Source organism: Oncorhynchus clarkii, chromosome 20 (assembly GCF_045791955.1).
Source record: "Oncorhynchus clarkii lewisi isolate Uvic-CL-2024 chromosome 20, UVic_Ocla_1.0, whole genome shotgun sequence".
NCBI classification, from domain to species: Eukaryota; Metazoa; Chordata; class Actinopteri; order Salmoniformes; family Salmonidae; genus Oncorhynchus; species Oncorhynchus clarkii.
Genome location: NC_092166.1, coordinates 18036804 through 18051723, shown reverse-complemented (window position 1 = coordinate 18051723; position 14920 = coordinate 18036804). Strand labels below are relative to the sequence as shown.

The window sequence follows — 14920 nt, the reverse complement described above, 5'->3', positions numbered from 1 at the left end:
ATTAGGATTCACTGAAAAAGTTGGATGCATTTATTTTCTTTTGGGGGCTCTAATTGGATGTGTTTTTACCCCTCCCCCTGCAGAATGCCATTGGCTGGAGGAACGTCACACGTCTGCTGGTGTTCTCCACTGATGCTGGCTTCCACTTTGCTGGAGACGGCAAGCTGGGCGGCATCGTTCTGCCCAACGATGGGAAGTGTCATCTGGAGAACAACATGTACACCATGAGCCATTACTACGTATGTGTTTCTCTACTTACTCTATACTTTCCAGCCATATTGTATTGCATTTGTTTTTATTGTAGTGTATTGATTTTGTGTATTTTGCATGCTGAACTCACAAAATGACTTTCCATGTACACGGACAATAAAGTTTAGGGCTGACCCCATTTAGTTTACTGGTCGATTGTTGGGTCAATGGGCTGTTGGTCAACCGATATTTCTTTAGTCGAGCAGTAGCAAAAAATATTATAACAGTAATATCATGGTGTACAAGACACCTGTCGGATTCGCGCCTGTCTGAGTGGACTGATCCATTGTGGAGGCTGTGGGGATGGCACAATCCATCACTCTAAAACATGTGCTACTGAAATTGTATATGGTTATATTACACAAGAACAATGCTGCAACACTAATAAAATAATATTATTTTATAAAAAATAAGCTTTCCCCCATGTTGGATAGTGGTCCGGTCTGGTCTGGTCTGGTCTGCACAATGCATCACCGGGGGCAAGTCAGTTAGGATCGCCACTTTATTTTAAGAATGTGCAATGTCAGAATAATAGTAGAGAGAATTATTTATTTCAGCTTTTATTTCTTTCATCACATTCCCAGTGGGTCAGAAGTTAACATACACTGAATTAGTATTTGGTAGGATTGACTTTAAATTGTTTAACTTGGGTCAAATGTTTCGGGTAGCCTTCCACAAGCTTCCCACAATAAGTTGGGTTAATTTTGGCCCATTCCTCCTGACAGAGCTGGTGTAACTGAGTCAGGTTTGTAGACCTACTTGCTCACACACACTTTTTCAGTTCTGCCCACAAATATTCTATAGGATTGAGGTCAGAGATTAGGTGTTCTTCAGCTTGCAAGCCTCGCCCTTTTTCCTCCAAACATAACGATGGTCATTATGGCCAAACAGTTCTATTTTTGTTTCATCAGACCAGAGGACATTTCTCCAAAATGTACGATCTTTGTCCTTGTGTGCAATTGCAAACCATAGCCCTTTCCTGTACTCCCTGTTCACCCACGACTGCGTGGCCATGCACGCCTCCAACTTAATCATCAAGTTTGCAGACGACACTACAGTGGTAGGCTTGATTACCAACAACGACGAGATGGCCTACAGGGAGGAGGTGAGGGCCCTCGGAGTGTGGTGTCAGGAAAATAACCTCACACTCAATGTCAACATAACAAAGGAGATGATCGTGGACTTGAGGGAGCAGCCCCCTATCCACATTGATGGGACAGTAGTGGAGAGGGTGGAAAGTTTTAAGTTCCTCGGCGTACACATCATGGACAAACTGAAATGGTCCACCCACACAGACAGCGTGGTGAAGGTGGCGCAGCAGCGCCTCTTCAACCTCAGGAGGCTGAAGAAATTTGGCTTGTCGCCAAAAACACTTTTACAGATGCACATTCGAGAGCATCCTGTCGGGCTGTATCACCGCCTGGTACGGCAACTTCTCCGCCCATAACCGTAAGGCTCTCCAGAGGGTAGTGAGGTCTGCACAATGCATCACCGGGGGCAAACTACCTGCCCTCCAGGACACCTACACCACCCGATGTCACAGGAAGGCCAAAAAGATCATCAAGGATAACAACCACCCGAGCCACTGCCAGTTCACCTCGCTATCATCCAGAAGGTGAGGTCAGTACAGGTGCATCAAAGCTGGGACAGAGAGACTGAAAAATAACTTCTATCTCAAGGCATTCAGACTGTTAAACAGCCATCACTAACATTGAGTGGCTGCTACCAACATACTGACTCAAATCTAGCCACTTTAATAATGGGAATATTGATGTAATAAATGTATCACTAACCACTTTAAACAATGCCACTTTATATCATGTTTATATACCCTACATTACTCATCTCATATGTATATACTGTACTCTAAACCATCTACTGTATCTTGCCATCTTGATGTAATTAAATGTATCACTAGCCACTTTAAACAATGCAACTTTATATAATGTTTTCATACCCTACATTACTCATCTCATACGTATATACTGTACTCTATACCACCTACTGTATCTTGCCTATGCCGTTCAGCCATCACTCATTCATATATTCATTCCTTTACACTTGTGTGTATAAGGGTAGTTGTGAAATTATTAGGTTAGATTAGTTGTTAGATATTACTGCATGGTCGGAACTAGAAGCACAAGCATTTCGCTGCTCTCGCATTAACATCTGCTAACCATGTATATGTGACAAATACAATTTGATTTGATTTGATCACCTGGACATGTTGAAATACTGTATCTTCATGCCTAGAATAAAAACCTCCAGGCTTCCATCATAACTGTCAATTTTATAGAAGATTTCTTTTTTTTTACAAGGGGCAGTTTGGTAAAACTAATCCTGTCCGAATCATCCTTTGGAATAACGGACGTTCTGGAGTAATAATTACATAACCAACGTTCTCTAGTAATACTAGTCCCATACAAATAGGTCTTTGGTCATGTGCATGCGATACATAGCCTGCATGTGTCACTTAAAGAGAGCAAGGGTTGAGGGATTAGGGAATGTTTTTCCTAAACAAATTAGGGATTTCGGTAACAGAACTTTTCAGTCAGAAATGGCTGTTATTATGTTGCAACTGCAGCGACATGGACAGCGCGATAAACACTTTAATGTTCTGTGGTGGTCACTGCAGCAGAGAGCAGAGAGAGACTGGGTGCTAGTCACACAGTCACTCACTGTCTTTTTCTGAGCCAGCCTGGCACAATCAAATCAATTGCTGGTCGGGCTCCCTTTAGTCTTTTGTGAGTCTTAATTATTTAATCAAACAGTGTGCTTAAGGCATCAGAAAACCTCAGTGAATATAGTTGATTTGATTTAAACACATAGGATTTGTCAATTATTTGAAAAATGCACGTTTTAAAATTTCTACCAATCAATTGAAAAAACAGACAACTCTTGGTCGACCAATATTTTTTTTAGTCGGGGACAGCCCTAATAAAGTTAACGTATCATATATGGCAAGGGTCGGCAAAAGGCGGGCCCGCGGGTCAAAACCGCCCCGCAAGTGTTTTTTTGGGGGGTGCCCCCCAATATTTTTAGTAAAACATTTTTGGTTTGTTTTTGGTCAAAAAATACTGAAATCACAAGGAATTCAGCAAAAATATATATATATTTAGGAAATCTGTTCCCAAGTATTCCCGCAAATAAAAAAAGAGATGATCGTGTCTCAATGTTATCGAAGTATGAAATTATTGTTATTTTCAAATACATTACATTTTTGGGCTTAGTTGTGGTCAATTTGCAGTGTACAAATGATTACAATTATGTTCCGGCGCCTCTACCATCCGCTCTGACAAAAATCATCCCTCGGCTGAATCTAGTTGCCTACCCCTAGTATATGGTATAACATGCTGTATGACTGGCACGTCTCAGTGGTATGGATCATTGGATCTTTGTTTTGACATTTTCATCTTGCATTTCTTTTCAATTGACAGGACTATCCCTCCATTGCCCATTTGGTCCAGAAACTGAGCGACAACAACATTCAGACCATTTTTGCTGTTACTGAGGAATTCCAGCCTGTTTACAAGGAACTGAAGAACCTCATCCCCAAGTCAGCAGTAGGAACTCTGTCCTCCAACTCCAGCAACGTCATCAAGCTCATTATCGATTCTTACAACGTGAGTTTAACTCCCTAACTTTGACTTGGAATGGCTGTTTGATGTAAAGCTAATAATTACTGTGCAGGAAATAAATACCCGGGATGGTTCCCAAATGGGACCCTATTCCCTATATAGTGCACTGGGCCCTTTTCCCTATATAGTGCACTGGACCCTATTCCCTATATTGTTCACTGGACCCTATTCCCTATATAGTGCACTGGACCCTATTCCCTATATAGTGCACTGGACCCTATTCCCTATATTGTTCACTGGACCCTATTCCCTATATAGTGCACTGGACCCTATTCCCTATATAGTGCACTGGACCCTATTCCCTATATAGTGCACTGGACCCTATTCCCTATATTGTTCACTGGACCCTATTCCCTATATAGTGCACTGGACCCTATTCCCTATATAGTGCACTGGACCCTATTCCCTATATTGTTCACTGGACCCTATTCCCTATATAGTGCACTGGACCCTATTCCCTATATTGTTCAATGGACCCTATTCCCTATATAGTGCACTGGACCCTATTCCCTATTTAGTGCACTGGACCCTATTCCCTATATTGTGCACTGGACCCTATTCCCTATATAGTGCACTGGACCCTATTCCCTATATAGTGCACTACTGTTCTTCTATTGACATATTTTGTTGAAATTATCTGTATGTTGTTTGATATTCTCTGTCATCTGAAGAACTTCTCTGTGTGTTGTTTGATATTCTCTGTCATCTGAAGAACTTCTCTGTGTGTTGTTTGCAGTGCTTGACTTGTACTGAAATACATGCCGGTAGTCATTTTGGATGCCGGTACTGTTTATATTTAGGTGCAGGAGCTCCACAATACTTTTGATCTAATATTCTAGAAGAGGAACAGGAACTCAAGCAGCAGAACATTAGAGGTGCTTGTACTCCGCTCCGGTGAGCTCCTGCCCAGGTCAAGCACTGGTGGTTTGATAGTCTCTGTCATCTGAAGATATTCTCTCTATGTCGTGTGATAGTCTCTGTCATCTGAAGATATTCTCTCTATGTCGTGTGATAGTCTCTGTCATCTGAAGATATTCTCTGTATGTCGTGTGATAGTCTCTGTCATCTGAAGATATTCTCTCTATGTTGTGTGATAGTCTCTGTCATCTGAAGATATTCTCTGTGTGTCATGTGATAGTCTCTGTCATCTGAAGTCATTCTGGAAAACGGCAAGCTGCCTGAAGGTGTATCCATAACATACAAGTCCATCTGCAAGAACGGTTGGGTTGGAACAGGAGAGAATGGAAGAAAATGCTCGAACATCTCCATTGGAGATGAGGTAAGTGTGAGCTAGCACAGCCTTCCTTAGTCGTCTGGTCTCTATTGAAATATGGGTTGAGAATAAAAATGTGTTACATCTGGAAAAATGTCTAAACCATCCAAGACATTTTAGGAGTTTACTAATGAAAAACAAGAAGAGGGGATATCGTTGAGACTATTTATTGTCAACTTTTCTGCTCAAGAGGTCTTTCTCAGTGCCAGTGTCCAGGAGTTTACTGACGGGTGATTCCAGCTGTTGAGGAAAACTCGTTCCAAGGATCAGGCAGAGCTCATTATCCAGTTAATAAGAGTTTATTCAAGCAAATGCAAGGGAGATTACACTCAGAATACATCTGAGAGGAAACTCAAAGTTACAGAGTCACACACAGTCATTATATACTTCTTACACAAAGAGCTGCTTGAGAGATGAAGGGTACTTAGCTCCACTTCCTTAAAGCATTATACACCAGTTCTCACAGCCTACATGTCTAAGAGAGGGGCGTGATGAGTTCTTTACAGCCTATTCAGCTGCATGAAGATTTTAACATTGAGCAAGGCCTCTGGAGCCCGTAGAGATAAAGAGCCAGCAGCAAATCACTCCTGTGAGAAGAGAAAAACTAAACAGTCATGGAAAATTACCAGTTGAATAGCACTATATAACTCAACCATTTTACATAGCATTTAGACTGTAACAAAACCATTTTACATAGCATTTAGACTAACAAAACCATTTTACATAGCATTTAGACTAACAAAACCATTTTTGCCCCAATACAGCATAATGGACGTTTAGTTTGGAAATGACATTTTGTGCATGCGCAGGTTGACTTTTCGACTGAATCGCCCTAATACCTTCATCCTATCATCTAGGTGTCCTTTGAGATTGCCATCAAGTCCGAGAAGTGTCCGCCTCAAGGCAAGTCCGAGACCATTACAATCAAGCCCCTGGGTTTTACTGAGAATGTGGAGATCGTCCTCAACTTCATCTGCGAATGTGAATGTTCCAAAGATGGAAAACCTCTCAGCGAGATGTGCCACAATGGCAACGGGACCTTTGAGTGTGGAGCCTGCAGGTACGATATAAAAACAGTTGTTTTAGTTCTACTTTTTTGGGTGTGAAATGTTGTTCTGAAACCATACGCTGAGTGCATGTGTGCATCCCAAATGGCACCCTATTCCCTATATAGTGCACTACTTTTGACCTGAGCCCTGCAGGCCTAGGGTGTCGATACGGGTGTCATTTGGGATGCATACTAAGTCTCTTGCTTTCTCTCAGGTGCAACGAGGGCCGTATTGGCAGACTGTGTGAGTGCAGTACAGACGAGGTGAGGACGGACGACCTGGACGCTAACTGTCGGAAGGACAACGGTACAGACATCTGCAGCAACAACGGAGACTGTGTGTGTGGAACCTGTGAGTGTAAAAAGAGAGAAAACCCAGAAGAACGTTACAGTGGGAAGTTCTGCGAGTGTGACAACTTCAACTGTGACCGCTCCAGCAACAAACTCTGTGGAGGTAGGACCCGTGGCTTGCCCCCTTGGTTTGAGTACTTTTATACAAGTTTTCATTGACACATTGAATTCATTCGACACTGCTGCGTACTGTAACATTACCACAGCCATAATGAGTAGGCTAATTAAAAGAATAAACAACTGAACAAACCTCCATTTTCTCTACCCCTTTCCTCAGACATGGTCTGAAAGAAAATGTTTTAGATTTGGTGATTCTTCAAATGGGTGGTTGAGTTGTGTAGGCCTAGCATTGATTGAACTTTTTATTTTCTCCCCTCCTCCTCTCTACTAGGACATGGACGTTGTGAGTGCAGGGTGTGTGTCTGTGATGCCAACTACACGGGCAGCGCCTGCGACTGTTCCCTGGACACCTCCACCTGCCTGGCAGCCAACAAGCAGATATGTAATGGCCGGGGCACCTGCGAGTGTGGCGTCTGCAAGTGCACCAACCCCAAGTTCCAGGGTCCCACCTGTGAGATCTGCCCCACCTGCCCCGGAGTCTGCGCTGAGCACAAGTGAGCCTGACAACACAGGGTGTCTAAGCAGTCTTTTAGTTTGTTTGTGCGATCTGTTTTTAGGTATTTTGTATGGACTTTATCATGTTACCCCTGGTTACAGACCAAATTTAGCTCTGGGACAATAACGTTTGTTTGATTGATGATTGTCCTCTACAGGGACTGTGTTCAGTGCCGGGCCTTTGAGACAGGAGAGAAGAAGGACACGTGTGAGAGGGACTGCAGCTACTTCAACCTGATCAGAGTGAAGGACCGGGACAAGCTGCCCCAGCCAGCCGACCAGTCCTACCCCCTATCCCACTGTAAGGAGAGGGACGCCAACGACTGCTGGTTCTACTACACCTACGCCGTCAGGAACCACACAGAGAGTGAGGTCTACGTGGTCGACACTCTGGGTGAGTGGACAGATGTTGCTGCTCAACTCTCTGAAAGAAATACAAATATTTGATTATCCATTTTAAGAATAGCCTGCCCTAATGGCTCAATGTCTGTATAGCATTTTACAGGCTGTGTCACTAATCAAACCTTTTGACTAGGGCCCTGTGGTCTCTGGTCAAAAGTAGTGTACTACAAAAGGAAGTTGTGCACTACAAAGGGAATAAGATGCCATTAGGGACCACACACACAGTGTAGGCCCATGTCCATTGTATGTGATTAACTGTAAATGCAGAATGTTGCCATTGACTCTACACGTGTGTGTGTGTGTGTGTGTGTGTGTGTGTGTGTGTGTGTGTGTGTGTGTGTGTGTGTGTGTGTGTGTGTGTGTGTGTGTGTGTGTGTGTGTGTGTGTGTGTGTGTGTGTGTGTGTGTGTGTGTGTGTGTGTGCCCTTCTGTGCTCCAGAGTGCCCAGCGGGTCCTGACATTATCCCCATCGTGGCTGGCGTGGTGGCGGGCATCGTGCTGATCGGCCTGGCCCTCCTTCTCATCTGGAAGCTGCTCATGATCATCCACGACCGCAGGGAATTTGCCAAGTTCGAGAAGGAGAAAATGAACGCGAAGTGGGACACGGTAAGGCGGATCACACCAACAAACTTGCTTTCAGAAAATAATTGCAGTGGATGCTTTTTATTGTTTACATTGCAGATATCAGTGCCTTTGAAGGCCAGAGGGGATTCTGTGTGAACACTAACTGTTATATGTGTGCCTTGGTTATCTCTTTGGCTCAATCTCCCCTTTCCTTTCTGTTCTGTGCCAACAACTGCAGCACAGAAACATGGCCCTGGCATGCTGCTCAGGCTGAGACAGACTTTATTCACCTTTCCTCTATGGGCCTTTCCCTGGCTAGGCTAGGCTAGGGTGGCAGTGCTGCCACCATCTGTCCACTCATGAGTACTACATGTCCATAATAGGTAATAAAGCTGATGTTACCAAAAGAAGCTCAATCTAGCTGCTCAGTGTGCTCTGAAGTCATAGCAACAGTATTCCATGTTCATAGTAGTATGACAGAGCACTTGTGTGCTAAGAGAGACTATAGCCTCTGGTCTAGGGCCAAATGGCACACTATTCCCTATAGAGTGCACTACTTTTGAACAGAGCCTTGTGGGCCTTGGTCAAAAGTTGTGGAAGTACACTATAATGGGAATAGGGTGCTATTTGGGACAAAACCTCCGTCTCAAGAGCGTGGCTTTTGCTATACCATTTTGGTTGGATACAGTGCCTTGCGAAAGTATTCGGCCCCCTTGAACTTTGCGACCTTTTGCCACATTTCAGGCTTCAAACATAAAGATATAAAACTGTATTTTTTTGTGAAGAATCAACAAGTGGGACACAATCATGAAGTGGAACGACATTTATTGGATATTTCAAACTTTTTTAACAAATCAAAAACTGAAAAATTGGGCGTGCAAAATTATTCAGCCCCCTTAAGTTAATACTTTGTAGCGCCACCTTTTGCTGCGATTACAGCTGTAAGTCGCTTAGGGTATGTCTCTCAGTTTTGCACATCGAGAGACTGAAATTTTTCCCCATTCCTCCTTGCAAAACAGCTCGAGCTCAGTGAGGTTGGATGGAGAGCATTTGTGAACAGCAGTTTTCAGTTCTTTCCACAGATTCTCGATTGGATTCAGGTCTGGACTTTGACTTGGCCATTCTAACACCTGGATATGTTTATTTTTGAACCATTCCATTGTAGATTTTGCTTTATGTTTTGGATCATTGTCTTGTTGGAAGACAAATCTCCGTCCCAGTCTCAGGTCTTTTGCAGACTCCATCAGGTTTTCTTCCAGAATGGTCCTGTATTTGGCTCCATCCATCTTCCCATCAATTTTAACCATCTTCCCTGTCCCTGCTGAAGAAAAGCAGGCCCAAACCATGATGCTGCCACTACCATGTTTGACAGTGGGGATGGTGTGTTCAGGGTGATGAGCTGTGTTGCTTTTACGCCAAACATAACGTTTTGCATTGTTGCCAAAAAGTTCAATTTTGGTTTCATCTGACCAGAGCACCTTCTTCCACGTGTTTGGTGGAAGAAGGTGGCTTGTGGCAAACTTTAAACAACACTTTTTATGGATATCTTTTTGAAATGGCTTTCTTCTTGCCACTCTTCCATAAAGGCCAGATTTGTGCAATATACGAATGATTGTTGTCCTATGGACAGAGTCTCCCACCTCAGCTGTAGATCTCTGCAGTTCATCCAGAGTGATCATGGGCCTCTTGGCTGCATCTCTGATCAGTCTTCTCCTTGTATGAGCTGAAAGTTTAGAGGGATGGCCAGGTCTTGGTAGATTTGCAGTGGTCTGATACTCCTTCCATTTCAATATTATCGCTTGCACAGTGCTCCTTGGGATGTTTAAAGCTTGGGAAATCTTTTTGTATCCAAATCCTGCTTTAAACTTCTTCACAACAGTATCTCGGACCTGCCTGGTGTGTTCCTTGTTCTTCATGATGCTCTCTGCGCTTTTAACGGTCCTTTTAACGGGCTTTTAGGCACCTGCGGCTTATAGACATGTGCAGCTTATTTATGTACAAAATACATATTTTTTAATAATTCAGTGGGTGCGGTTTATATTCAGGTGCGCTTAATAGTCCAGCAATTACGGTAATAAGTTCCAGAACCCAAGCTATGGGAGTAGTCGTGGTCCTATAAGACTCATTTTGTGTTGCCCATCTTTCTTTTCCCTTCTTCCTGCATGTACTTTACTTTCCCTTTGGAGTGTTTTGTGCTTGAGTGTTTTCCACACACGTTTTCATCTCATATGTTCATTCTCTTCTTCAAGACAAAAGCTGTAAGATAACCATTTTCTCATTTCAGCAGTGAGTTTAAGGTTTATGGTACTGAGGAAAATTGAACAACACATTTGTCTAAGAAATTAACTTTGAATAAAACATCAAGAAAAAAAAAGAGAAAATCAACAGTGGTCTTTCACATTGGGATGACCACATCTATTAAATGGGTTAAGGTTTAACATGTATTTCACTGCATGTTGTGTGTGCCATTAACATGCTATATTATTGGACATGTGACTGCTTTGTTCACAAAATGTCAAAAATCTTTTTTGTCCAAACCATGGAGCGGCTGCTCTGGATCGATTTAATTTGAACCAAACTGTGATTTGTGAAGTGGCTCCAACCTGATTATTCTCTTTTTGGGCTACATTCCAAATGGCACCCTGTTCATTCCCCTATGGGCTCTGGTCAAAGGTATAGCACTATATTGGGACATTTGGGACAAAGACATAGTATTTGCCTCACTCTCTCTCTTTACTTATCTTTTGCAGGGAGTGAATCCCATCTACAAGAGTGCCGTAACAACTGTTTTCAATCCAAAATACGAGGGCAAATGATGGAGCTTCCTCTGTCATTACAACACTGTATGCAAAAGAATATGGAAGGAGGGGTGTTTTTATGTTCACTTTGTTTTTTTAGTTGCCAAATAATAGCAGGGCATTTAGCCACTATTTCAGTATGTTTTACTAACTGCTTTTTCTATGCATTGTTTGAATTGTACAGTATGTATAAACTTGGGTTTTAACTTGTTTGTGGAACTTGAGAGAATCCTTTAAAACTGAATTTTTGCCACTGGATTGGTAGGGTCATTGAAGGTGAGGTTGTGCCTTTCAAAGAACCGTGGAGCCATTCTTTCTGTTTTGAGGGTGAAATTGGATGTCGATATTGGACAAGATATGTAGCGATAGCTGGCCATTGGGACAGCAATAAATTGTTATGTGTACAGTTTGTAGGCAATGGATTCTGTCTAAGCCATATTTTAGTGATAGAAAAGGTCTGGAAGCAAAGGAATGTTTCTTTTCAATGACTTTCTTCAACCTGAACAATCAGTTTAATCATTTTTGGGGGTTGTCACAATATTTGTGAATCTTTATAAATGAAATGACATCAAGTACAGTAGTGGTATTATGGGTTTCAGGTTTACATTTTTTTTGTTTTAAAGAAGACTCAGGTCCCTATTAAACTCCTCATTAACAACAATGCCAAATATGACATAACTCACTGCCTTCTCGTTTTAAGTGTTTTGTTTCAGTTACAGAAATGTAATTCTGAATGGGGTTCTGAATGTTTTTTTACTTGACCTAAAGCTCCAGCTTTCTTTTTTGCTGTCAAATCATTCTCACCTTAATCCTTTTCTAATTTGATGGTTTGATCAAACTCGTCTTCCGTTGAATAATTGTAATTACATTTCAGTTATAAACATCAGTGTTATGGGAATGACGTCAGTCAGATCTTTGTAAAAGTTCAAACATCCCACTTAGTTGTAAGAACACGCCATGCTCTTTGTTTTTAAAGGGTATTTTTATTTCATCAAATTCACATTTTGCAATACTTTATTTCTAAAATAATTTATTAAATAAAGTTCCAATACAAATTACCCTAACATTGTTACATGCTGCATGTGTGTGTGTTAATTATTGTTTAATGTGTCCTTGCTTTATCTTACTGTTAGAGAGAATCCAGTGGAATGTATCCAAGGTTACAATGTCCAAGGAATGTTCAGGGAATCCAGCTTTCTACTCACTGCCCATCTTATGCTACCCACATGTTTTCTACAGTTAAAGGTCCAATGCAGCTGTTTTTATCTCAATATCCAATAATTTCTGAGTAACAATTAAGTGATTGTTTTCAATTAAAATGATCAAAAACAAATAAAAAGCTTCTTGGCGAAGAGCAATTTCTCAAGCAAGAATTGTTATTGTCTGGGAGTGGTCAAAGTGGGGAAAGGAAGAGAGGATTGGAACTCTTTCTTATTGATCTATGAACTATACTGAACTAAAATATTAATGCTACGTGTAAAGTGTTGGTCCCATGTTTCATGAGCTGAAATAAAAGATCACTGAAATTTTCCATACTCACAAAAAGCGTATTTCTTTGAAATGTGCACAAATTAGTGAGCATTTCTCATTTTCCAAGATAATCCATCCACCTAACAGGTGTGGCATATCAATAAGCTGATTAAACAGCACGATCATTACACAGGTGAACCTTGTGCTGGGAACAATAAAAGGCCACGTGTAACCACGCCAGCCCAGGACCTCCACATCCAACTTCTTCACCTGCGGGATCGTCTGAGACCAGCCACCCAGGCAGCTGGTGAAACTGGGTTTGCACAACCAAATAATTTCTGCACAAACGGTCAGAAAACGTCTCAGGGAAGCTCATCTGCGTGCTTGTCGTCCTCACAAGGGTCTTGACCTGACTGCTGTTCGACATCGTAACTGACTTCAGTGGGGCAATCCTCACTGTCGATGGCCACTGGCAGATTGGAGAAGTGTGCTCTTCACGGTGGAATCCCGGTTTCAACTGTACCTTTCAGAAGCCCATTCAGAATAACATTTCTGTACCTGAAACAAGACACTTAAAACAAGAAGGCAGACAGCGTGTATGGCGCTGTGTGGGCAAGCGGTTTGCTGATGTCAACATTGTGAACAGAGTGCCCCATGGTGGTGGTGGTGTTATGGTATGGGCAGGCATAACCTATGGACAACGAACACAATTGGATTTTATCGATGGCAATTTAAATGCACAGAATACTGTGACGAGATCGTGCCATTAATCCACCGCCATCACCTCATGTTTCAGTATGATAATGCAACAGAAGTTTACAAGCACTTAGGTTGGAGTCATTAACACTTGTTTTTCAAGCACTCCACACATTTCTTGTTAACAAACTGTAGTTTTGGCAAGTCGGTTAGGACATCTACTTTGTGCATGACACAAGTCAGTTTTCCCACAATTGTTTACAGATAGATTATTTCACATATAATTCACTGTATCACAATTCCAGTGGGTCAGAAGTTTACATACACTAAATTGACTGTGCCTTTAAACGGCTTGGAAAATTCCAGAAAATTATGTCATGCCTTTAGAAGCTTCTGATAGGCTAATTGACATCATTTGAGTCAATTGGAGGTGTACCTGTGGATGTATTTCAAGGCCAACCTTCAAACTCAGTGCCTCTTTGCTTGACATCATGGGAAAATCAGAAGAAACCTGCTAAGACCTCAGAAAAAAAAATGTAGACCTCCACAAGTCTGGTTCATCCTTGGGAGTAATTTCCAAACACCTGAAGGTACCACGTTCATCTGTACAAACAACAGTATGCAAGTATAAACACTAGGGAACCATACAGCCGTCATACCGCTCAGGAAGAAGACGCATTCTGTCTCCTAGAGATGAATGTACTTTGGTGTGAAAAGTGCAAATCAATTCCAGAACAACAGCAATGGACCTTGTGAAGATGCTGGAGGGAACAGGTACAAAAGTATCTATATCCACAGTAAAACGAGTCCTATATCGACATAACCTGAAAGGCCGCTCAGCAAGGAAGACGCCACTGCTCCAAAACCACCATAAAAAAAAGCCAGACTACGGTTTGCAACTGCACATGGGGACAAATATCGTACTTTTTGGAGAAATGTCCTCTGGTCTGATGAAACAAAAACAGAACTGTTTGGCCATAATGACCATCGTTATGTTAGGAGGAAAAAGGGGCAGGCTTGCAAGCCGAAGGACACCATCCCAACCAAGAAGCACGGGAGTGGCAGCATCATGTTGTGGGGGTGCATTGCTGCAGGAGGGTCTGGTACACTTCGAAATAGATGACATCATGAGGGAGGAAAATGATTTTGATATATTGAAACAACATCTCAAGACATCAGTCAGGAAGTTAAAGCTTGGTTGCAAATAGGTCTTCCAAATGGACAATGACCCCAACAATACTTCCAAAGTTGTGGCAAAACGGCTTAAGCACAACAAAGCCAAGGTATTGGAGTGGCCATCACAAATCCCTGACCTCAATCATATAGAATATTTGTGGGCAGAACTGAAAAAGTGTGCGCGCAAAGGAACTTACAAACCTGACTCAGTTACACCAGCTCTGTCAGAAGGAATTGGACAAAATTCACCCAACTTATTGTGGGAAGCTTGTGGAAGGCTAACCAAAATCTTTTACCCAAGTTAAACAATTTAAAGGCAATGCTACCAAATACTAACTGAGTGTATGTAAACTTCTGACCCACTGGGAATGTGATGAAATAAATCCTTCTCTCTACTATTATTCTGACATTTCACGTTCTTAAAATAAAGTGGTGATCCTAACTGACCTAAGACAGATTTTTTTTACTAGGATTCAATGTCCGGAATTGTGAAAAACTGAGTTTAAATGTATTTGGCTAAGGTGTATGTAGACTTCCAACTTCAACTGTTATATAGTATATTTAAAACAGAATACTTTTAGGCTTTCAATCAAGTAGTATTTTACTGGGTGACTTTCACTTGAGTCATTTTCTGGTAAGCG

General features: G+C 42.0%; 1 protein-coding gene across 1 annotated transcript in view; it reads left to right on the top strand.

Annotated features, from left to right (window-relative positions):
* Positions 1-12482, top strand: part of LOC139376028 (integrin beta-1-like) — a 39154-nt gene extending 26672 nt beyond the window's left edge. The window contains exons 7-15 of the mRNA XM_071118109.1: positions 84-239; positions 3687-3872; positions 5026-5166; positions 6018-6220; positions 6424-6662; positions 6951-7173; positions 7333-7568; positions 8015-8181; positions 10890-12482. Of these exons, the coding sequence (XP_070974210.1) occupies positions 84-239; positions 3687-3872; positions 5026-5166; positions 6018-6220; positions 6424-6662; positions 6951-7173; positions 7333-7568; positions 8015-8181; positions 10890-10955 (1617 nt within the window). The 3' untranslated portion in view covers positions 10956-12482. The remainder of the gene's footprint in view (positions 1-83; positions 240-3686; positions 3873-5025; positions 5167-6017; positions 6221-6423; positions 6663-6950; positions 7174-7332; positions 7569-8014; positions 8182-10889) is intronic.
* Positions 12483-14920: the final 2438 nt, after the last annotated feature.